At 39.0% G+C, this 26,576-nt stretch overlaps 1 protein-coding gene across 2 annotated transcripts in view; it reads right to left on the reverse strand.

Annotated features, from left to right (window-relative positions):
• rai14 (retinoic acid induced 14) overlaps window positions 1–26,576 on the reverse strand; it is a 55,598-nt gene that overhangs the window by 25,595 nt on the left and 3,427 nt on the right. For both annotated transcript variants that reach the window (XM_085413785.1, XM_085413784.1), the window contains exons 3-5: window positions 2,770–2,900; window positions 330–418; window positions 70–134 (exon numbers count right to left, since the gene is read on the reverse strand). In XM_085413785.1, coding sequence (XP_085269911.1) covers window positions 70–134; window positions 330–418; window positions 2,770–2,900 — 285 coding nt within the window. The remainder of the gene's footprint in view (window positions 1–69; window positions 135–329; window positions 419–2,769; window positions 2,901–26,576) is intronic.

The raw sequence follows: 26,576 nt of genomic DNA on the forward strand, positions 1-26,576 counted from the left end.
AAGGCATTTGGGGAGGGAAATTAAATCGTTTTAACTTAATAAAACCCAACTTCACTTCATGAGCTTTACCTGAATGAGTTTTCTGCAGCATTCGGTGTGGTTGTTTTTGGCAGCCAGGTGTAAAGGACTAAAACCTACACAAAGGGGAAAAAAAGAGAAAAACATGCACGCAGCAAGAAGACAGGCAAGTTGAGATAACGTATGTGAAATCTTATGTATCAGTCCAGACAGTACATTACACCTGTTCATGTTACAGTATTTATAGAGGGAAACTCTCAAATTTATGCAGAAACTATTTTTTAAGTTATAGTGAATATAGCTATACATACCAGCAGCATCAGTGACTGACAGGTCAGCTCCATGAGCCAAGATGAAAGAGAGGCAGTCTATCTGACCACGAGCAGCAGCTACATGAAGACTACACACACACACACACACACACACACACACACACACACACACACACACACACACACACACACACACACACACACACACAATTAAAAGAACAAATTACACACACAGTACTTTGTTGCCAGTAGTTTTACAGCAACACAGATGCTTTTAACAGTTTTACAAATATTATAAAACATGGTGCAGCTCTGGTGAGAACCTTATGCTGCAGCAGTGAGTGCAAATAAAAGATTAAAAAAATAAATAAATAAAACGTTCATCTACTTTTCTGATTGCTCGGCCACACTAGTCCTCCATCTACGACTCTAAATTACACTGAAGAGTGATTTCTTAGTCTCCAATTAAAAGTTTTCACATTTTAGGAAATAAAGTTATTTGCTCACTCGCCTAAGTTTAGATGAGAAGATTAAACTACTCCCATATCTGTTAAATGCGACGCTCTGGTCCTTATAATGTAATACGCTTATGCTTAGTTTCTTTAATCCCTCTCAGCAACTTAGCCGACTCAGCGTCTTCCTAGAGCCTCCTCTTGATTTTCGTTTCTTTTTTCTTTTTTTTTTAAGCATGTGTGTTAATTAGAGGCTGTTGTATTTAGAATTCATAAACTTTGGACAGACCCAGTCTAGCTGTTTCCTTCTGCCTCTGGTCTTTATGCTCAACCAACTTTATATTTAGCAGAAAGGCATGGGAGCACCTCTTCTGCTCCAACTCAACATGAAACAAAATACGTGCACTTCCCAAAGGGTCAAACTATTTTTTTTAAAACCGTGTAACGAGTATGAGATTTGATCTTGTTGATACAAAAGCCAGTATTAATTATGCTTACAGATCAGATCCTTTATTGAAAGTAAAATATCGATTTCTTAATTAATATTCACCATGAAGAAGAAAAAAGTAGGTCTTCAGAGCTTTTTGACTGTCAGTGTTTCAGCCAGTCTTACAGTAGAAGAAGGTATTCACGTGACCCAGATATGCAAAAGCTCCACTGCCACTGTTTTGCAATATGCAACTGCCAGAAAAACATGTCAGCACTGATAAAAGCAATGGATAAGCTTGGAAGTGATAGTATTTTAGGGAAGCTTTAGCTATAGCAAAACTAAATAAGTAAAAGAAGTTATTGGGCACAGCTTCAGTTCTTGCAATAAATACCCATTTACTGACCATTTCTAGAAAATCTGGTAAAGCGCTGACTTGTGAGCAGGAATGCTGTAAGTCGATATGACTGCGTATGCAAAAAAAAATTGCCCTGTGTATGCACTGTGTGCGCAGGTTTGTGCATATGCATGCAGCAAATGATCAATACGACCTCTTTCCACCTCAGTAAGATGAACGGGGGGAGGGCAAGCTCAGCCTTCCATCAGTGTGTGCGTAGGATACACATTCACACACACACAAACACACAAGTATGTCTACATGCCTTTCAGTCAGGTTTTATCACCATAGAGATACTGTAGACTCCCCCTTCGTGCGTGCTGAAAAGATCGGAGCATTGCGATTCCAAGCCCACACATTTGCCATGACTTACAAAGGCTTTGCATGCATTTGGATGTGTGTTTCTGTGTTCTAGCAGCACACAGAGGAAAAGGCCAAGGATGTGAACTACAGGTGAATGGGAAAATAAATGAAAACCTACATATTTGTTTTTCACTGCATTTATTCCTGAGATTTGATTTTCCTGGCTTTGTGAGAGCTGCTCTACAAATCAAGGTCAGAGGTGTTGAGTTTCAGAAAAAAAGAAAAGGGTCAAATATTAACACAAGCCTCTGCGTTATCACTAATACTAAGCGGTGACGCAACAGTAACCTCCACTGGCTCTGCGGAAGTGAACTTGCTTTCAAAACATAGAATCTCAGAGAGGCTGAATGAATGTCACCGTTTCAAGAAAAAGTAAGAGACATATTTTTAGATTGGCCATTCATTTTTAAAACTGTGCTGTGGAGCATGAAAGCAGTTATATAAGGCCATTACTTGAGAATCTGAGCATATAGTATAGACATATGTTTAATCTTTGAATTGAAAGGAAATGAGAAAATTCACTGTGCTTTGCTGGATATTTATTTTAAAACATGTGCAAGCTTGCCAGACAAAACCATGTTGGTGTCAACACTTAATGCATTTCTCTGGTTTGCAGCCTCAAGTCAGTTTGCTTCCCCCATGTCATCCTCATTCTACAAAAAGCACTGCAGACTGTGATCTCTGTGTGTCTATATCAACAAATTAGTTTTTATTTTAAGCAAAAGTTATGCTTTGACTTTATCGTCACCTCAGGAAAATCAAATGGAATTCTTGCACTGGAAACATAAACATTTAAATACCATCAGAAAAAAGTAAGTGGATAAGTCCAAGACCACTTACGCTGATTTGCCTTCACTGTCCAGCTTTACAGGATTGGCACCTTTCTTGGCAAGAAGGGATGAGACTTTCTCAACCTCGCCATGCTCCACTGCAGCAAGCAAGCGTTCATCGTTTTTGTTCCACTCATTTGTCTAAAGACAGAGGACAAAGAAGGAGAATAAAAGGTGGTGAAGAATATACGAAGACTACACAAAATATAAATATACAAATATATAACCCCATAAGGTTACAGTTAGGTGAGACGCTGTTAAATGGCAAGAATTTCATGTCAGCAACACATCTCAAAAAAGTAGGGACAGGGCCATGTTTACCACTGTGGAGATGTAGCGTTGACGTTGCCTTTCCACAGGCAATGATGCACTCCTGTACCATCAGAGATGGATGGTCCCTCTCCTCTTTAGCCCAGAGGACATTCTGTCCAGGTTTTCCAAAAAGAATTTTAAATTTCTGACGATAAAACTATGTTTCTGGAAGTGAACCCAAACAGTGACTTCCATGAAAGAATCATGCCTGTTTTTAATGCAGGGCCACCTGAGAGCCTAAATAATATAGACATCAGATACTGATTTTTGGCATTGTCACTTGCACACATAGATTTTTCCAAATTCATAGGATTTATTGAAATTATGTACTGTAGATGATGAGATATTCAAATTTTGCACATTTTTCCACCATTTGTAAATGCAGCTTTTCAGACTGGTGAACCTCTGCCTATCTTTAATTCTTTAAATCTCTGCCTCTAAGATGTTCTTGTCATACCCAATCATGTTACTAACCTGTTGACAATTAACCTAATTAGACAGAAACTATTCTGCCAGCTTTTTCGTCTTAGTACCGCTTACTTTCCAGCTTTTTGTTGCCCCATGTAAACTTTTGAGATGTGTTACTGCCACCACCTTTTTTTTTTTTTTTTTTTTTTAAAATGCTACACTATCCCAGTTTAAATATTTTCTTATTTTGTTGTGAATAAACTATGGGTTTTATGATATTTGCAAATCAGTGTGTACTATTTTTATTGTATTGCATACACTGTCCCATATTTTTTATATTATCAAAGACTTTTACTGACTTTAAGACTTATCTCCTATCTACTAACTTATCAAATAATATCAATAATAATGTGAACAAATGGTATGCTCCATTTGTTAACACTCATATCAGCATGTTTACTTTGCAGTCAAAGTCACCGTGATGCCCAAAATGTGAGTAATGTTTCTCACAGGGAGGAATGTTTCTCGGCTCTGCTGTGGCCCACACAAAACATTTGTTATCATATGTGTACAAGAGCACACACTCACAGTATCCAGTCTAGACACACTCACCAAAGAACGCATACACAAACCAAATCGTCCTTTATACCACTGATAGGCTGCTCACACAGAAAGAAGTCAGCTATTGGAAAGCTTCTAGCCTGATCTCATTCAAACACCATCTTGCTACAGAGCAGTTTGATAGTACAAGATACAGCACAGCAAGCTTTAATTGCAGGATACAGCTATGAAATGAGCAAGATTTGGCATAGCTGAAACACTTCTATAATGACCTACTTTATTAACAGGAAATGTATTTAAGGAAACCTTTACTGGGGAATATTGGAAGAGGTTCCTTAAATCTAATAGCAGAATCAGGGAGAGAACTGAATCCATGACCCCAAACATAACAGCAAACAAGTTCATGCGTCAGCTATTCCTACAAACACCTGTGCATATTAGGATGCAGTACAGTATTAGATCTTGACCTGATAGCCCACTGACCTACACGTGACAAGGAGGTGAACTCTCTGACTCTAGAAATACCTGTGGTGGTAGACTGGATGCTATTTTAGGAGCGCAATAAGCAGGCAAAGCAACACCGAGTGTAAGTAACCTCTGTGGCAAACACCCAAATGCAACCACTGCAATACATTTTGCACAACTGGTGGAAAAATGCTGGGCTATAAAAATCCTGTCACTCCTGTCACCGAAAGAGCAAAGATGACCACTGAGCTCTGCAGCCTAATAAGCCACAAGGTAATTAACAGATTATTGAGTATGAAAAAATATTAAAATGTGTTTGTGTTTTCAAATGTAATGTGTAAGATGGCTGAGAACAGAGGAGTATTCCTGCTATTTTTTAAAAGCTAACTCTGGAAAAGCAATTCTTATCCAGCTGTAACTTAATACCACCCCCACGCACACATGATATCCATGTGGTAGCACGAGAAGGTTCTCTGACAGACTGGAAATAACAGATTGGTTAGAAAAACATTCAGCTAGACATTGAGAAGACACAGGAAAAAAAAATGGGGGGGGGGGGGGTAAGATTTGAGGTGTGCAAGTTGAAGATGGGCTCTATCAGGCACATGTAATACATCCAAGAACCATTACAGATTTGATTTTAAATAAATTACAGAGAAACACTCCCTTAACACACATGGTGTTAAAATATAGCAACGTAACAAACAAGACTGGAAAACACCTGCACACATGCTGTACATGTGACAAAACATTTAATAAAGGGCTTTTAAATGTTTTATTAATCTCACCACACCACATACAATTATTAGTTCTTTCATTTAACCAAGAAGCCCCACTGAGAGCCAACTTCTTTTAAAAGGGAGAACTGTTTAAGGTGGGAGCCATATAAACTCAAAACATGCACAAAAACAAAAGTGCACATTATATGTTAATAGAAAAAATACATGCAAATATAACTTCTGTTTGTTTACAAGAATACACAGGAACCTTTAAATTAACAGGTTTTTACAGCTTTCGGGTTTTATTTCCACCAGAGGACTAAGATTTACAACTAAACCCAAAATTTTGGGAGGAAAAAGCAAAACAAGGCTATTTTCACACATTAACTGCCATATATGTCACATGTTGGAAATTATCTGAGACATGATATTAATTAATTATTAGTTAATTAACTAAAATTGCTTTTTACTTTTACATTATTGTAAGTCTGGTGATTTCCTACATGCAGAATGTACTTCAATCACTCATACAACATAGTTGTGCTTGGGATTGGAATAGAAATGACAAAAATGAGGTTAGAAAATAGAAATTAATACCAACTCTGTGCTTGTTTCCCCAAAACTTTGACTAATATAAACAAACAAATATAGTTTATTTACACAATTCAAGACATTTAATTAAACAGGGACAGTACTTGTTTAGTGTGGCCAGTGCTTTCCTTATCTTGTTTTGTGGAAACCAGGAAGGGCAGAACCTACTGTGGTAATTGAGTGCCTTTGTAATCCAGAAATAGTAGCAAAACAAACCCACCCCCTTGGATGACAGACTGAATATCAAAGCAGTCAGAGACACTTATTACTTAATTATAAATACTTGCAAAAACCCACCCTATGTGCTCTCTGGGCACTTTTTCAAATTCTTCATTTCACATTTACTGGAGAGTTGAACAAATTCCAGTATGAATGCAAATTTGGGTGAGTGTTAAAGTTACATTTGGTTGACATACGCTGAACATGTGACATGAATCAAATGCAAATGGAAAATGTAACAATGCATTTGCAGGGTTATGATGAAATGAACGTAATGTATAGGAAACTCAAAAGAGTTGGTATTTATAATAAACATGAAAACATATAGATGTATGGAAGCCCCAAACGCAATTTCATTGTTCTTGACAATGACAATAAATAAATAAATACTAAATACTAAAGTACATAATTGCTATATGCATGGCGATGTTTGTGCAAAGTTTCATTCAGATTGGCCCACCCATTAAGGAGATAGACTAGGCTATTTAATACAAGCTGAAATTAAACTAATGCCTTTTCCTTGAAATGTGATCACACCCAAGGAGGAATAAAGCTCCCCTTAAAGATGGTCGGTCATACAAGCCTAAGGATCGGTGAGCTGAAGTGATGTATTTTTTTCAGTCAGGAGTTTTACTCCGCTATAATAAACGCCACTAGTACAAGCGTAGCAGCACCCTGCATATTTGCTTCAGTGGACATTTTTTCATGCTTTTGTTGGTTGTCAGTTACTTTGTTTCAAAGAACTTCAGAATATTTAGGTCAAAAGAACAGAGTAGAATGGCCCACTATCCCCATCTTTTAATTACTGCCTACTTCACAACATCTTTCACTTTTAGTACACTTCATCTAAAAGCCTACAATGTCTACAGTGTAGGGCGACACTTTAAATCATTTTTACCACTTCGCACTATTTTCAAGCAAGTCTTCCTTCCTGTGCAATAAAGTACTATGCTGGTTCTTAAACACCTACACAACAGGTGATGATATAGTTGGGATACAGTGGGATAGTGAATGCTGTGGTCCCATTAACAAGAACTGCATGTTGGGATAAAAATTGCCACTAGCACTGATGTCTATTATAACATGATCGCTCCTAATGGCCTACAGTATGTGGCTTTGCAAAGCCGAAGAAAGAATGAAGGGCAGTCGGATCAGAGCAGCATGACAGCAATAGCGTTAGACTACATTGTATTGGACAGATTTAAGTGGAGCGGAATGCACTGCTCCACTTTCAGCCACATACACAACCAGTGTCATCAACGGGAGGCTGATGAAATAATCATGTAGTGGCAGAGGTGATGTAATATCAGCAAAGATGTAAGCTCCAACAAAAAGGTTGAACAAGAAGTGTATTTTCAAGTTTTTCTACAACAAAAAAAAATGTATACAAATGTAAGACAGGCTTGGGGCATCGGGGGATTCCCCAAGAGCATCTTTCTCGGAGGGCTCAACCTGGGGTTGCGGTCATGGCCTATTAAGGGCTCTGTTGGCTCTTAGGTGACGGTTTTCTCGTGGCTGCGTGCAGCGGGGCCAGGGGAGGGTCTGTGCTGACGGTTACTGACCTGGTAGCCTGGCTGCCCCTGGGTGGGTCCGGGACGGGCGTGGGGTTCTGTGGGTGCTCCGTCTCTGGGCTGGGGCCCTGGCTGGGCCTTGGGGGCTTGGGTCCTGGTTGGTGTGTCGCCGGGATTGTGGGCGGGTGGGTGTATGGGGGCCCAGCCCTGGCGCAGGGTTCCGCCAGTGCATCGAGCCACCTGGGGGGCTCTTCAACTGGTGGGGGAGGCTGTTACATCATGCAGGAGGTCTCCTCTCTTCAGGAACTCACTCTGCAGGAGGGGGAGATATAGGAGAGGTGGAGGAAGATCTCAGCCTGGGCGTCTATTGTCTTGTGTAGTCTGGAAGCTGAGTGGATGACGGGGTGGGTGCAGTTTTCTCTGTGGTGGGGCCGGGCGGCGCTACTGAACTGGGCCCCGGTCCGAATGGGCCTGGGCCCCCTTTCCCTGGCGGGTTGCGAAGTATGGGGATGCCTACTGGGGTCAGTGGGGGAGCTGGCCCCAGGGAGGGGTCACTTGCCCCTCCCTTCCTTCCCTCCTCATCTCTACAGGGAGTGCAGAATTATTAGGCAAGTTGTATTTTTGAGGAATAATTTTATTATTGAACAACAACCATGTTCTCAATGAACCCAAAAAACTCATTAATATCAAAGCTGAATGTTTTTGGAAGTAGTTTTTAGTTTTAGCTATTTTAGGGGGATATCTGTGTGTGCAGGTGACTATTACTGTGCATAATTATTAGGCAACTTAACAAAAAACAAATATATACCCATTTCAATTATTTATTTTTACCAGTGACACCAATATAACATCTCCACATTGACAAATATACATTTCTGACATTCAAAAACAAAACAAAAACAAATCAGCGACCAATATAGCCACCTTTCTTTGCAAGGACACTCAAAAGCCTGCCATCCATGGATTCTGTCAGTGTTTTGATCTGTTCACCATCAACATTGCGTGCAGCAGCAACCACAGCCTCCCAGACACTGTTCAGAGAGGTGTACTGTTTTCCCTCCTTGTAAATCTCACATTTGATGATGGACCACAGGTTCTCAATGGGGTTCAGATCAGGTGAACAAGGAGGCCATGTCATTAGTTTTTCTTCTTTTATACCCTTTCTTGCCAGCCACGCTGTGGAGTACTTGGACGCGTGTGATGGAGCATTGTCCTGCATGGAAATCATGTTTTTCTTGAAGGATGCAGACTTCTTCCTGTACCACTGCTTGAAGAAGGTGTCTTCCAGAAACTGGCAGTAGGACTGGGAGTTGAGCTTGACTCCACCCTCAACCCGAAAAGGCCCCACAAGCTCATCTTTGATGATACCAGCCCAAACCAGTACTCCACCTCCACCTTGCTGGCGTCTGAGTCGGACTGGAGCTCTCTGCCCTTTATCAATCCAGCCACGGGCCCATCCATCTGGCCCATCAAGACTCACTCTCATTTCATCAGTCCATAAAACCTTAGAAAAACCAGTCTTGAGATATTTCTTGGCCCAGTCTTGACGTTTCAGCTTGTGTGTCTTGTTCAGTGGTGGTCGTCTTTCAGCCTTTCTTACCTTGGCCATGTCTCTGAGTATTGCACACCTTGTGCTTTTGGGCACTCCAGTGATGTTGCAGCTCTGAAATATGGCCAAACTGGTGGCAAGTGGCATCTTGGCAGCTGCACGCTTGACTTTTCTCAGTTCATGGGCAGTTATTTTGCGCATTGGTTTTTCCACACGCTTCTTGCGACCCTGTTGACCATTTTGAATGAAACGCTTGATTGTTCGATGATCACGCTTCAGAAGCTTTGCAATTTTGAGACTGCTGCATCCCTCTGCAAGATATCTCACTATTTTTGACTTTTCTGAGCCTGTCAAGTCCTTCTTTTGACTCATTTTGCCAAAGGAAAGGACGTTGCCTAATAATTATGCACACCTGATATAGGGTGTTGATATCATTAGACCACACCCCTTCTCATTACAGAGATGCACATCACCTAATATGCTTAATTGGTAGTAGGCTTTCGAGCCTATACAGGTTGGAGTAAGAAAACATGCATGAAGAGGTTGATGTGGACAAAATACTCATTTGCCTAATAATTCTGCACTCCCTGTAGCTGCCTCCCTCGTCCTGCTCCACCACAATCACCCACACATGCAGGGCCTTGGGGTAAAGGTGTGTCACCAGGGTGCAGGGGAGGCATCCCCCCCTCTGTCCCCTTCTGGCTGCCTGTGCCTCAATTTTATCCCACAACTTAAAGACATTCACATTATTCACACTCTCATAACACATACATATACGATCTTGGGGGTGGGCACGCTACACCGAATCCAAAAGACCATCAGGGTGTACAACCTCACCCCTGGCGTTGTCGCCCTCCTCTCAATTTTAAATACACGTAGACATTGAGGGCTATCAGGAGGGGCTGTGCGCTTACCAGCTGCTCTCTGGCAGGTAGCTCCATGCCCTCCTGGGTTTTTAATGCACCTTAGAACACACATGCATCAACACTACATATGAGCGGGCGGAGGGAGGTTTGGAGTCTTCACACACCCCTGTTCTCTATTGCCTGTTGGAGCGGGGGGTCTGTGAGGAGGAGTTGGCTGTCCGATTGGGGTCTGGAATGTGGGGCCTCCCTGCTGCTGCCGAGGCACCTTGCCTCTACTCTCCTTATGTATGGCCTTATATAATCGCTATTACATTAACTGTGAGTCTGATCTCTCCCTTTCTGTTCCCACCAGCCAGCCAAACGTCTTTCATGTGGGTTGTTTGTTGTCTCTATGCTAATCTTTTTCCTCTATGCTCACCCTGCCCCAACCAGTCATGGCAGATGGCCAACCCGTCTCACAGCCTGGCTTAGGCCTATAATGCCTGAGGTCTTCCTGTTAAAATGGAGTTCTTCCTCACCACCACATCCAAGTGTTTGCTCACAGGGGATTGCTGGATCACAGGGGCTCTTTCTCTAATATTGTAGGACCTTGACCCTACACTATATGAATGTTTTTATCTACACCAAAAGGCAGACCAGTCCAAGTTTTTCTCATTAACCTTGAAGTGCTCATTAGAGCTGAAACAATTAGTTAACAGATTAGTCAACAAATATGATTTTACAGTGTTTTAACATAAACAATTATTAATCTGATCAAAGTAAAACTTGGCAGATTAATTATCACTGAAAAACAATAGATTAGCAGAAGTTTTGTTCCTTGTTATGTGTAAGCTGGACACAATGAAGCAAAAAGCAAAACAGATTTGAAAAACACTGACATAAGTGAGTGCACAACACATGAACCCTGAATAACTCTGAATAATATACACGTGCTTTGCCTAAGCAACATGTCACAGGTCACTTATTCTGAGATTATTAACTAGTAAGACCCCGCCATACTGCTTCTACTATGGGTTGTTACTTCCTCTCTCTCTTGGTTTCAGTCAGTTTCCCCTGCCTTTGGCTGTTTGCCGGTGTTAGTTTTAAGATCCCCCTTCTTTCTATTTCTAAGTCTGCATCAAGTGTTTACACTGCACTCAGAGTGTGTGTTCCCTCTCTGTCTTTGCCCTGACGCTCATTAAGACACACAAAGACTGTGCTGATAACACTAAGCGATTCCTGTTTGTCCAAGCCTGAAGCAGGCAGAAAGGGCAAGAACAAGAGAGCAAGAAGCCAGCATTTAACAGTAGTAAAGACCCAAGAAAAAGGAACTACCGGTACTGTGTTAGAAAAGATACTGAGGGACAGAAATACTAAAGTGGCATAACTCTGACTTCTGTTAACTTGTACTCTTTTCAAAGACTCACTCTTTTTCTACATGTGTTTCACAGGTATACATTTCTCTGTCAAGCTCTGAAACTCCTCTGCCCTTCTAAAGTAAATAGCAAACAGATGCCTATCGGTTGTGTGTGTGTTTGTGTGCCTGTTTGTTAACCTAAAGATCTGTGCATAAACAATTTGTGTTTTCCCTTCTTAGTTCTCAGAAGGAAAAATAAACTAATATCAGGAAGTAGTAATTCCTACATCAGATTCTGTATGTTTGTAGAGTTGCACTGCTAAGAGCAGATGTAGTTTAACACATAAACATTTACTTTCGGAAACCCAATAGTATTACCCTCAAATGACATTCATGTTGATCTAGGAATGAAAAGGTGTTTGTTCTACTTTCACTTTTCATGTAGTTCTGTTTACTTTCAATATGCTCTAAATCACTCAACCAAAAGAAAAAAAAAAAAAAAAAAAAAAAAAAAAAAAAAAAAAAAAAAAAAAAAAAAAAAAAGAGAACAGGACATCAACTTCTCTGAGCCAGCTGGTTAAGATTGACCCAAGAATCAGAAACACCAGAAGGCATCTGAGACGCTATTGTTCAACAGATCTATGCAAAACTTTTCCCAGGAATTCTAATGTATATCCATGGTAAATTTCATTGAAATACAACAATTGCTTTGCCAGATGTCCTGTCAAGGATTAGGGAGTCATACAAGGAAAACTCATAAAAAGCAACATCTGTGTCTGTATAAGTAGGTAACAGACAAGATAAAAAAAACTAGACATTAGAATTTAAAAAAAAGAAACACTGTGCCAGACAGGTAAATTTATTTAGTCACACACACACTACACTACTCGATTTGAAACTTGCACCAGTTAACTCACCTACATTTATCTTCATTATGTTTACTGGAGATAGAATCTTTTTAGCTTTACTCACATTAAAAGTAGGTCAGACACAGATACAACAAGGTTTAACTGCAGTGGGGAAAAACACATCTATACAAGAAAGGGTATTTTCAGCTTGAGAACAGTTGAGATTCAGAAGAAGGCAGGACATACAGGAAGTGGTCAAGAGGATGTAAGAAAGAACAGTGTACAAAATAAAAGGAAAAGAAGCAGAAGAAAATACAGAGATTGGTGCATCAACAATATCTCTGCCCTTTGATCAAGCTGTGGACGTTAACTTCAAACCCCTTATCTGTAACAAAACAGATCCTCAAATGTCCTCAGACAATACATCCTTTCTCTAAGGCCACAGCTGAAACTGCTTACTGCCCTCTGTAGTACAAAAACACACAAGCACAAGTCCACACATACACATCACAATGGTTTAATAGACTCTGAAAGCAAGAATAGAAAGGGTTAGCATAGAACTGTCAAACAAAGACCAGATGGTTGCTTTTGTAAGGAAAGATGCTGCCACATATTTCACAACACTGCCGAATGTGGGCCGCACGTTTAGATAATCAGACAAATTTACATCATGAGAGTATTTTCTAGTTTAACGCTCTTGTTTATAAATCTCCAGCAACATTTAGCACCACCCTTTCTTTACAAAAGATATTCCGCTCTAAAACTAGAGCATGCTGTAGTGCCCAACATAACATGTTTTGTGCACTGGACCATCAGGAGAGAGATCAGCACAAAAAAGCTCATGTAATTACTTTTTATGCTTCCATCTTAATCCATAGAAGCATAATTTATTAGACTTATATTTTCTATTACCAATCCTAATATGCAAATTAATTAGTAACCTAAGCTTTAAAATGTTATATAGACTCAGCTCTGCTGCAGGGATCACCAAATCAGCAGTGGGCAGGAGCAAGTGAAAAGATGTCTTTCATTCCCATTTAAATGGTTCGATGAAAAACTTTTATTCAATTATATTCCATTTTTATTAATATAGTGCCAATTTACACCAACAGTTGCCTTGAGGTGCTTTATATTACCAAGTAGAGAACATATAATATTAGAGAGAAAACCCAAACAATCAGACGATCCCCTGTGAGCAAGCACTTGGCGATGGTGGGAAGGAGAAAACTTCCTTTTAACAGGAAGAAACCTCTAGCAGAACCACGCTTAGGGTGGGGCAGCTGCCTGCCTGGTCCAGCTCGGGGTGGTGGGGGAGTATATAGAGATGAGGACAAAACACAAACTGGTAGACACTAGAGCAGGGTGATATGACCAAAAATATTTATCACGATATACACTTGAAAATTTGCGATAATGATACATATATACACACACACACACACACACACACACACACACACACACACACACACACACACACACACAAATATAAAAGACACACTAGACAAAATACTTTACAACTCCACAACTTTATTAGTGCAAAAAACCCCATCAATGTATTTTCACTTAAACAAGCAGCTGTTTTTTTATGTGCATTAAAGTTATATAAAAAGTTTACAGTGCAAATGCAAATTCCTTGCTGACAGTTAAACCAAAAGGCATTTTCAGTGGAAATTGGCCGACATATCCTCAGCATAACCATGTATAATATCCACAAAACTTGAGTTATACACATACAATACCGTAATATTATGTTGAAGCACAGTATGTATCACTCAGCGAGGCTCCTGCCTACGATAGCCGTAATGCTCCGACAATCCATCAAGCGGTGCGGGTTCGTAGCTTAGCAAAGTCATACTAAAACATTTGACAGATTTTTGAGCGCCGTGTACGACATAAAATCATTTCGAGGTCAGTAAACACAACTAGAATTCATACATAAGGCACACAGGATTATAAGGGGCACTGTCGATTTTCAGAAAAATCAAAGGATTGATTTTAGGTGTGCCGTATTTTCCAAAAAACATGGTAATAATGACGGCCGGCTAGCATGCTCTACCAAAAATAGTACTTTGTTGTGTATCTGACGGACGAAAGCTAAACCAGTTCCACACCACTGAAGTTGCAGCATTTTTACAAACCAATTCTGGTTCATCCATTTCATTCAACGATCGGCTTTCGCCCTTCTCATTCTCCGCCATGCTTTTTCCGCCATGTGCGTATGAAAATAAAAGGCACTGCACATGCGCATTTTACCCATATTCTATTGTGAGATTTTATTTTCTTATCGTTGCCCAACATTATACCGGTATTACTGTGAACGGTATGATATGGCCCAGCCCTAGCAGACACATTTTTGTTGAAAAATAAATAAATAAATAAATAAATAAATAAATAAATAAATAAATGTAAGTGAGCACTCAGCCAGCTTGCTTCACAGGTGACTGTGAAAAACTGCCTGACATACTTTACTACTGACCGTTAACTAACATTAGTTAGCTGTGTAGTTACAAAGACTACAAGATTCACTATAGTATATCTATAATACTGTCCAATTCCTGGTGGACAGTTTTTGGAGAATTAGAATACAAACTAAAGAAACGAACAGAAAACACGAGGTCTTCTTTCTTGTTCAAACCTGGACCTCACACTACAAGTCAACCGCTAATAGTTGCATCACAGATTTGGGTGTATTACACTAGTGGTGGTGACTAAAGTGGTCAGAAGCCAACAAAAACAATGACCTAGAGATTTTCTTTAATATGTTGAACCTACCCATGCTTATTTAATGGATTACTTACATCAATTTATCAGACTCATCAGCTCCCTCTGACGCAACAAAAAGATTACACAACTTCCTTCCCCCAAACGTATACAATATTCACCATGACCTGTAAATAGACTCCATTGTATAAAAATAGTGAACTTAGTTAAATGGTGCTCTCATTAACACCTGATGTCGGCCAATGAAGATGATTTATTTATTAATTTGTGCCAACGTACCCAAAAACCAACACTGCCATGCAGAATATCTGTCTTGGATTCAGTGACCAAACATACATTTCAAATGCATTACATCTGCATGACTATGTTGGCCTGCCTCACTGTTATATTTCCAGCATTTTAGTACATTTCTGTTTCAGTCATAGAAGTCATTAAATTTCCACAGTAAGTAGTGAATGCTCTGTTCTTTGCATTGTGTTTTACTGCATAACTTTTTGTTAATCAGAGGGAAGTAAATAAAGTAGCTGACTTGTGTTAAAACAAGACATGACAATGGTTGACATGTTTGCTTTTCTTTCCATCTTTCCCAGTTTTTTTAAAATCACTAGCCAATAGGGCTGGGCCATATTATACCGTTCACGGTAATACCGGTATAATGTTAGGCAACGATAGGAAAATGAAATATCGCGATAGAATGGGAGTAAAACGCGCATGCGCAGTGCCTTTGTTTTCATACGCACATGGCCGATTGTTGAGTGAAACAGATGAACCAGAATTGGTTTGTAAAAATGGTGCAACTTCAGTGATGTGGAACTGGTTTGGTGTTTGTCCGTCAGATACACAACAAAGCACATTTTTTTGCAGAACATGCAAGCGGCCGTTGTTATTGTCGTATTTGTCGGACTAAGATGCTCTTAAATCTGGGAGTAATCTGGGTCCTAAACTCCGTATGCTTCAGGTCAAACAACACTGCAGCATCACTTAGAGTTAAAAAACTGTCTAAATTCTTTCATCTTTAATAAAACGATCAGCATTGCTGCTTTACCAGGTGTAACTATAAAGTTTAACTTCCAGGCATCCATGAAAACAAAAGTTATTACATTTAACGGAGTTAGAAGTTAGCAGGAAGCTAGCGGAAGTTAGCTCGCTAGTTTCGCTAGTTACCTAAGCATGATATTGCATGTTCTGACTGAGAGATTTCTGAAAAAAATCAAAGGTACAGCTCTGCTATCACTTCCAACATAAATGAAGACAGGAAACTAAACAGCAGTGACGTTTGTAGGGTTACTGAAGTTGGGCTAGCTGGTATATAATGATGTGCTACGTGATCGCTAGCGACACAGCTATGTTAACATAACATAAACAGTGAAGCTGGAGGACGAACACTAACACTTTTCCACTTATAAAAGTTAACGTGAAGGTTCTTCATGGTTAGAAACAAATGCAATCGCATGGCAGGATGCTGTAAACGGACCAAACTTCAGTCAGGAGAACAACTGAGATAATCCATCCACAATACGAGGTTAGTCATTACTATACTGCAACAACATGGGAATAGAGCAGCTGCCAGAGAATTCAACATTAATGAATCAATGGTACAGAAGTGGAGGAAGCAAGAAGAATGAGTTTAATAAAGTTTGATTTATCTGACTGCTTTGTTTCGCTTAATGTGCCTTATAATCCCGTGCACCTTATGGTCCGAAAAATGCGTACTGCACACTGCAGTTTAATGTTGCAAAGCACCTCTTTTTAACTTCAGTGGATATTATACATGGTTATGCTCAGGATATGTCAGCCCATTTCTACTGGAAATGCCTTTTGGTTAAACTTTCAGCAAGGAATTTGCATTTGCACTGTTACATTTTTATAAAGCTTTAATGTACATAAAAACCAGCTTCTTGTTTAAGTGAATATAAATGGAAGGTTGTCTTTTTGCGCTAGTAATGTTGTGGAGTTGTATTTTGTCTCGCATCAATTATATCGTCGGTTATATCGTTATCGCAAATTTTCAAATATATATCGTGATAAATATTTTTGGCCATATCGCCCTGCTCTACTAGCCAACACTGCAGTACACATAAAGACAGGAAAAAAAACTAAACAAAAAACAAAACTGTGAGCACATCCATAAAATCCCTCCATTCTTTTCACTTCATCACTAAGCGCTGTCTTATTAAAACACACACACAAATTAACAACACAAATTAGTTAACCTTCCTAATTGCCTCTGCTTTTATAGCTTTAATTGTGCTCCTGTCATAAACAACTTGTGCAGTTACAGGAACAATAAGACCAACTGTTGAGCAAAGCCCACTGTAACTATGTGCTCATTCACATCTGCTGTGAATACAAGGATCAGCTAATTGTGTACAACCTAAAGCTTTAATGAACCAACTGTATTACAGACTGCAACCTCCTTAGACTATAAACAGGCAGTAGATCACTTGAAACCCATTAACAATTTTTTTTTCAATAAAATACACTACTTCGAATCAATTTTAAAGCCAAAGGACTGCATAGGATGTCCAGCATGGGGGCTTTGTGTGTGCAAGGGGACCTCCAGTTAAAAAATAGTTCTCGTACAACACTTCCTCCTGACACAAATAGCTTTTCCTGCCCTATAAATAAACACTGCTAGACTTGGAAAGCGACCAGCCTCATTACACTAGAGGGCTGCTCATAAAGTTGAGGGAGTATAAAAAAAATACACAGTTCCACTTCAGTCAAGATAGGAGCCAGTTTAAACACACTCAACTGTAGACTCGCATGTGTATCAAGTTTTGGGGGTTTTTTTGTTTGTTTTTTTAAAAAAGACATTGTGTTGAGCTAAAAGCTAGAACTCTTTGCGCCAATCTTATACATAAACCTGTCTGTTGCTTCACTTAATTTTAAACCACTACACAGAACAAGAAACACGTCTCGCAAACTGTTCTCAGAAGTACAATGCCAAAAGTCTCTTAAAAAGGAAAGTCTCAGTTTTTTCAGATGAACTGTGTCTAACCCTCCCTCCATCCATCTCCTAGCATGAACATTGTTCCAGTTGTTCAGAGAAGGCCAAACTAAACAACCCGTCTGAACTGAACTGGGGGCAGGGAGCCTAAGTACCCTTCTCAGAGAAATAGGCTTTTTCTTACACACTTTCATCCTTTCCTCATCATTTACAATCACTATTTCTTTGCTCTTGTAATATCATCTTTTTGTCACATTTTGCTCAGGATGACTTCATCGCAGTATTCATTCCCTACTCCCCATTAACTGAACTCCTTTCACTCACTTTATCGGTTTCTGTCTGTTTTAAAGGTTCCGCCATTTTTATCAGTGATTTGTTGGGTCTTACTTACTTCATTACTTCATCTACATGTAGTGCAGTCATGCTATGCTGGATGTAACACATGCTTTTTCCTAAACCCAGTCTGATAAATGTCCTTTCTCTCAGACATGATTACATCAATACTCACACAAGGGAGCCAACAGGCTAACCTTACATCACCACTGATGTCTTCACACCCACATGAGACAACAAACTAGCCCATGCACAAACATACACCCACACATAAATGAGCATGCAAACACATGCAGGCACCAGGTTCGTCATACCCGGCTCTTCTTTACACGCTCTGCGTTTCATGTATTTGCTGACGAGCAGGTTTTCTAGCAGTGTGTCTGCAGTTCATGTGCACAGGCGATAAGAAATAAAGGGATCCCATGGGAAAGTCCTGTTTTAATTGGATCCATGTTTAAGCAGACCCTAAGCTATTTTCTTCTGCCTTTCCTTGGATTAATTGAAACTAGTTCAAGGCTGTATTCTTTAATATTCTTGTGGAGTAAATCTGGAATGATGAGAGCATTGCAAGTGCTGTCAGCAGTTGACTAACTCCAGCCTATAAAGAACCAATACTGGTATACTAAACATGCATCTCAAAGGCTCACTATCCAGCTAGATGACCAATTTTCAATCAATTAAATGGTTAAGTGATGAAAGCTTTTAGCTCCATTTCATTGTTCATGCTGGTGAGCCGTACCAGGTTTCTAAAGCTCCTGTGACTATATGGCAAGTGTTTTGAACCTATAATCACCATTACATGTGCGTTTTGACATTTTGGAATATTCTCTCAACTGATTCTAAGATACAATATTTTCAGATTGTATGCAGCAAGTGTCATAATTATCTGTTAGAGTTGTGTACTCCCTAATCTCCTGCTGACAATTGACACACACACAGACAGATGCAAACCCTTCCTCCTAGTCTCCCAGATTAATGCCCGCCTGTCCCTAAGGGTTTACTGTCACTCTCAGTACTAATACCCTTTTCACTACACCCAGCCAGAACAAACCATTAAATGCCAAACCAACTTAGACTGGGCCTAATCAAACACTGCCAAGTGCAGTCTATGGCTTACTTACAAGGAAAACTTCTTTAATTGAAGAACAAATATATTACAGTGATTCTTACACTTTACAGGGGGGAAAATAGAATGTAATGTTTTTCTAAGATTTTCCTTGATGTTCTGCATTTATAACCCAGTAAATTCTTTTGGTTCAATGTTTAACCACCCAGTGCAAAAGGCATTCTTTTATAAATGTTTTCAGATGATCAGCATGTGATTATGATTGCATTGTTGCACCAGTTAACACAGTGGACACATTTCATCACTCCTGATAAGGACTGATGAAATGGACATCCATTCCTCCCGTTTTTGCACAACCACATACAGACGCTACATATTCTGAATATGGCAAAAATACAGCAAAAGCTACGTGTACAGTTTAGATTCTAGCAGCTCCGTTAAATTTATGCTATGGAACAGCTGTGCCAAGTGAGAGGAGACCGCATAATCCACACATGAATTAGACACAGAGAGGCTGGATGATAAGGCATGGGTATGTGTGTGTCTGATAGTGGTCTTTGCGCATGAATGTGAATATATGCATGTGTTTGAATGTGTGTGAGTGTGTAAGCCTTGAGTAATCCTGCTTAGTCCAGCAGCTGGGGGAGCAGGTTTAAGCAGTCTGGCAGTTTGAAGGGCTGGAAGAGGATATAACACCAGGACCACTGTCAACAATAATTGAATACACAGACAATAACATGCAGTCAATCAGTGTGTGTTTAAGTATGTGTCTGCATCTCAGTCCACAACTGTCCAGCTTGTGAAAATGTGCTTGGGGGAGGGTAGTAAGACGCTGAGAGTCAGATAACAGCTAAAGCAAGGTAACTCATTTATAGAAGCTTTGCTCAAACCGCAGGGACCAAGCTGTTAATGCGGCCTCAAAAGGTCGAAGCACACGAGAGTCAGTGAAGATTTCTCAAACTATTGACACAATCAAGAAAAAGTATGCTACAAAAATGTTACATGACACTGTAAAAAGAAAATTACGCTGTTTTGGTGAAAGGTTAAATAATTAAAAGAATGCCTTTGAGGAAGAAACAATACTGACAGTATGCTACTGTAACTTTTAATGCCATATAATACAATAGTTTCTTTCTTTTCCAAGCTTTAAAACTGATGGAAACACTGTTCTTAGAAACCATCAAAACGGTTTCTAAAAAGAGTGTTAAGGTTTAGCTAGTAATAGGCAACCAGACTGGCCAGCAGCTGTCTTCAGGATGTTTGTTAAAACAGCAGCATTATCATAACTCTGCAGTGCAGGAAATAGGCCAACTAGAACAAAGACGATTTCTTGGACAGTACACCAGTAAACAAGCTAACTGTGCTAAAACGGTTGTTTTAGATTACAGATTACAATAGACAGAGTGTAAAATGAAAGTGAAAAGCTATCAAATCTAGCTGCCTGTAATTTACAGTTTAACAGGGAAATTGTGTAGATTACCTGGTGCACAATAGACGTGATAGGCACTTTTTATACAACAACCCAATGCTGCGTTCAATTATATTTCTGTTGTGCATATGCCATGTACATCGAGTATTTTTATGCAAGTTGTTTTTTTGATATGTGGTTATGGTAGATACAATAGATAATGAGTGACATTGTAACACTCAGGAAAGTGACTACAAAAATGTACTTTTCTAATGCTAATTTAACAGTAACAGTTTTGATCAAGCACTGCCAATTCCTACTGTGTTTGCAGTAGCTTCAGAGTTTACAGCAGGAATACTGTAATTTTATTTTTACAACAGCAACAAAGCTGAGAGTATTAGACTGTAAAGTCTATATTCTAGAGCAAAGTACTACTTTTTTATAGTAAGAATCTGTTGCCATAGATTTGAATAGGTACGCTGTAAAATAACAGTTAAAACCTTGTAAATGTAACCGTGTGTACTGACAGTTTTTAACTGTGACATTAGTTAGAGTGTACATGTTTTTAGAATAGTGTTCATATCATATCACTGTAACTATGTATTATACTGTAGTAGCATTTGGGAGGTGTTCTGAAATCTCAATTATTTCTGTTATCAACCAAAAAGTGTTTGCACGACCAAGAACTGAAAGAAGCTACTCAGTGCTGGAATTAAATACTTGTTCTCTTCCAAATTAAAAGCCAAAAGGCTGCTTTCTACACAAAATATTTAAATCCAAAAAACAGTACATAGTTTAAGCTTAGTTAAAGAGAAAACAGACTTGCACGAAACAATCATATTAAACACACAGTAAGGAAAGCTTACTATTGGTATGGGTGGAGAAATTCAAATGTGATTTTGCAATACTCCCATATTGAGTACTTCCATATTCATCTACACTAATACAGAACTAAGATAATACTTGCCAACACATTATTTCAACACAATATATAACACATGTATTAAATATACAGATTATATGTAACATATGATAGAAGTGTTACCACATATGGTTCTGAGCATTGGCCTATATTCTACACTTAATTAATCTTCGACAGTTCAGCTTAGATTTAAATTAATTAAAAGTACATTAATATTACATTGCAAAGCTGGTTATTAATAAACTGAAAGGCGTTTACATCCTTAGGGTACCTTACTTTAAAGAAGGTTTTGGGCTTCAGTTTTTTGGTTTTTTTTACATGTTTAAATAAAGTAACATTGACCTAACTGAACTTAAATTAAATTAAATTAAATTATGTTTTAATTCATTTTAACAAGACAGTTAAAATATTTTTTAATAACACTGCCAATGCACAGTTTTTGAAAGCTGACTGTTCAGACATGGCTGAAGCAGAATGCTTTAAATCTCACTGTGGCTATTTGCCAAACTCATTCCCAGAAACCAGATTACACCGTCTGCTTTTCTTAAACACAAGTCTCTCTCCAACACACACACACACACACGCACGCACCCTCATTATACTGGTTGTTTGGGTAAATAGGCTTAGCTGAAATGATCCATAAATTCCAAAATGTCAGTAGCATAGTCCAAAGAGATGCTCAGGCACAAGGACTACAAGGCAGACACAAAGTCTAGCAGACAAGCTTACAGCTACAAACATAGTTATTGTGATATTTCTCCATTTAACAGTAAAGAGAAATTCTTCTGATTCACTGACCTTGCATAACTGCACACCTGCTCGCAGATTCTGATAAAGCAAAAATGGCACCACTCCCTCTATATCAAGCATTGGTATGCACTGAATTTGTGTCAAAAGACAGAGCACAGCTCAGCCATGATGACCCCAGTGCAGAAAAACCCATGTTATTATCGCTGCTGTATAATCTGTGACAAAAATCACACATTTAGCTGTGTTCGCAGTCAATTCTTTGTACAGCATTAACGCTGTTTAATATTAAACTTGGAAATGCATGATCACCTCAAGCGTAGGAGGCATTTTCACACTACTCAGCCTCACAGTGCATTCACAGCGCAGCATTTGAGGAAGCTGATCTACTTAACCTGCCTGCATATTCTGCTGAGTGTGCCTGGCTGTACAGTTTTGAGCTGGTTTCTACATTCATGTCTATTATTTCATCAAACCTGTTGTTACATGCTGTAAAATAATTCAAGTAAATGATACTGGATTTGCTAAACATAATGGGGAAAGAAAGCCCTGGTTTCTGTCATGGATAATAGAGATGATGACGCCAGTTTAGTAAAGCCATAGTGGAAAATGGCAAATGTTGACTTATGATAGAGGTGACATTTCACTCAAACAGTTTTATATGCCACAATATCAGATTTTAGCTGCATTAGTAACCAATTACAATGTCTGGGCTCTATACCCACTGTTTCAGTGAGTCTATATAGCACAAGGATGGCAAAAAAAAAAAAAAAATCCTATCACACAGGGGCAATGGTTTTTTCCTGTGTGGTTAAAAACTGATCAATTAACCCCAATGGCTTCTTCCCATCTTCTCTTTCACAAATAATCACACTTAAGCCTGAAGGTGACACACCCTGCCACAGCAGCCTAAACATTAAAGCAACACACCACAAAGACAGAGGTGTTTTAACTATTCGTGCCAAGTTTGACGTCATCAAAACTGTTAACTTTTTATTCAAGTAAACACAAGGTCAAAGAAAGATCACACTATACACTGGTCCCTCGCTATAACGCAGTTCACCTTTCGCAGCCTTGCTGTTTCGCAGAATTTTTTTTTGTGTGTGCAATTTTGCATGCTTTTTTTGTAAAAACAGCATGTTGTGTTCTGCGTCCTGATTGTCTGTAGACCATTGTCAATCAATCCTGTGCCGTGTCTCCTGTACAGCACAGAATGCATTCAGCTTGTCAAATTTACATAAATCTTCGATCGCTAGCAGTGTGACTCTGAAGTGCTGTAGCGTATGTTTGTAAGTTTTCTCCCCAACAAACACAAAAATGTCCACAAAACGTTTTGCACCGTCAAAGGCGCCTGCGGTAGCACCCAAAAGGCAGATGAAGATGCTAACCATCGCACAAAAAGTTGGACTTCTGGACATGCTAAAGGAAGGTAAAGTTACCGTATTTTTCGCACCATAAGGAGCACTGGATTATAAGGCGCGAATCAAATCCGTCCGTTTGACTTATCCGTCAGATAAGTCAAACGTTACTCAACTTGCTTCCTCTACTTCCGTACCATTGATTCATTAATGTTGAATTCTCTCACAGCTGCTGTATTCCCATGTTTTGGACCTGAAAACAAGGTTTGATCTTTGGTTTCATTCTATAATACTGGACTTATTTTTCTACAAAGGTTTGAACTTTGAGAATGTTTAAACAAGAGAGAAAAGTGTGAAAATGTTCGTGCCTGTCTGAGAAAAGTGTATAAAGTGTGTAGTGAGGGGTTTTAAAGCCTTAAAACATCTATAATAATTGTAAAAAATAAAGCTGGGTACTTCGCGGATTTCACCTATCGCAGGTTATTTTTAGAACGTAACTCCCATGATAAACACATTTAATATTCACTATTCATGCAAAGTGTTTGTGTCCGTGTCTTTATCGCAGATTAAGTTGTGCAGGGGCAACTGGCAAAAAGGGAGTGTAAAGGGTGATCAGGTGTTATGTCATATAAACATATTAGTGTTACTGTATACTAGGTTTAAATATTAAACTTTAAGATTACACTTCTAGTTGTTATGCTGCACTAAATGGAAAATTCTGCATGTCACATTTGCACAATTTCTGCAAGTAAGCATGAGAAGAAGGAAGAGTAGCATAAAAGGGTTTCACTTATTGATACAAATTACTTAGCTTTTTTTAAATGGGGTTTAATTTGTTTATAAAATACAATTTTGTATATAAAATAGCCAGAAATAATAGGAAAAAGCACAGCTTTCTCTCAAGTGAAAGCCTATTTTGAACATTCAAATTCTCTCCTCTCTGTAGATACAGTTGGTGAGAAAGAAACAAATAAGTTTATTGCCCCAATCCAGATATCATGTGAAACAACACATGAAACAGCTTGAGAGCATAGCATTTGAATGCATTCTTTTTTTCCACTTCTTCACTTGTTTGAGCAGTTATATATAGTTAATAGTAACTTTAATAGTAATAGCAAGTTTCATTATTATTATTATTATTATTATGACGGTAAGGAGGACAGGACGTCAGAAAAAAGCAGAGTGCAATCCAGTAAATATTCAAAATAAATGACCCCAGTTTCTAACAATGCAATGGTTAGAACAAAACTGAGTGGGAGACGTGGCATTAAAGACACGAAAAGGGTGTTTTCCTGGTTTTAAATAGAAGTTTAATTTTGGTAAAGTAATCTGTTTCACGTGCTTTTCCTTATGTGAATAAAATGTGTCATTACAAAGTTTACAGGTCATATACAGCTACGCTACGGCTTGAATAAATTTTCATCATGAACCCTTCTCAAACTGGAAAAAAACATGTATTCAATGTGTTATAATTGACCTTCTATAGCTCATAAATCACACTGTGACATTAACACAGGCTGGTCTTTTCCTGTTAAGCCTCGTGTTGTAGGCTTGTTTGGCTGAGCTGGAGAAGGATCGTTAAAGTGAAGCATTTATTTAAGATTTGACACTGAACCACAGTTTCCATTGCACATTGTCTGGAAATACCTTAATGTCATAAAAAAGCTATTTATAAACTTTCTGTTACTATTGTTTTTTGATTTTCTCTTTTAAAGGAGCCTCTGTTTTTCAGGGAGACATTCCTGAGCATCTGTCACTGCCAGACTGAAATAGTACTAATGGCTGTTAAGGGTTTCTGTAAAAAGCAATGGAATGACTATAGGCTAAGGTAAACACAGCAGCCTGTGAAACTTTGGTGCCGCATATCCTAATCACGACCAGTAGGTTTTATCACTCTGTGTGGACTGAAGTCCTGGTACTGTTTCAACCAGTTTTCTACAGCATAAAAACAAGTGTGTGCTTTACTGAAAGTTTCTTGCTTTTAAAATAAAAAATTAAGTAAGCTTCTTTTAAGCATCTGTTCTTAATTAAATGGTGAAAAAAAATCTAACATTTTAGAAAAAAAAATGTTGGCTACTGTACTTTTCAAGCAGCCAGTAAGACAGAAACTGTTTTTCTGAATATAGTAAAATCAATACAAGACACACTGAGGGTGTTATACTGACTGATGGTGAGGAACGTGTACCATAAAGAAACAGACACTTTTGCAGGGAGATCAATGAGGTTATTAAATTATTTAAAAATATGGCCTACTTTACAGCAAAACATTGCCTGAATATAGTCAATTTGACATGGAATTTTACAAGAGAGACAGCTATTATCAAAAGACTGTCTATGACTTATGCATGGCACAGAAGTGCAGGTCCAAACATCAAATTACAAATACGAAAATGGGGACCAATTACATAAAGTAGGAGACAAACCAATGAATTGTCCAAGCAATCAAAAGTGCAATAGTGTACTGTATGTGGGTGGCAGGTCTGCAAAGGCATGCATGACAGCAAACGGCATCGGTTCTGTTTCTAAGCAACGCTCACATCCACAGCTCTCTCTTTCCTCTCTCATTCCACCTACGACTGGCTATTTTAGTGAGGATGGGCATTTCACTGTAAAAGCATCTCGAACAATTTGCAACTGCTACTGCTATAACAGGGGCTTAGACAGGAAAACACCTGGCAAAGGTGACGCAGACACCATCCATTACACGCACTGTGAAGGAGCTGTTTGACCTTGGAGCCCAGTGCTGGACTCCACATTTTCAAGAACAATTGACACTATTGTACTCCTCCCACATAAATGAATGAATTTGCAATAATTTACTGATATTCGGCAGTAGGGACAAAACAGAGAAAACTGGGTCATTTTTGTGAGAAATCAGCACGTGCTAAGACCAGCCCACATGGTGGTGTGACACTTTAAAGGTT

Source organism: Rhamphochromis longiceps, linkage group LG7, assembly GCF_057381845.1.
Source record: "Rhamphochromis longiceps isolate RC_006_pf linkage group LG7, R_longiceps_female_GT1.1, whole genome shotgun sequence".
Taxonomy (NCBI): Eukaryota; Metazoa; Chordata; class Actinopteri; order Cichliformes; family Cichlidae; genus Rhamphochromis; species Rhamphochromis longiceps.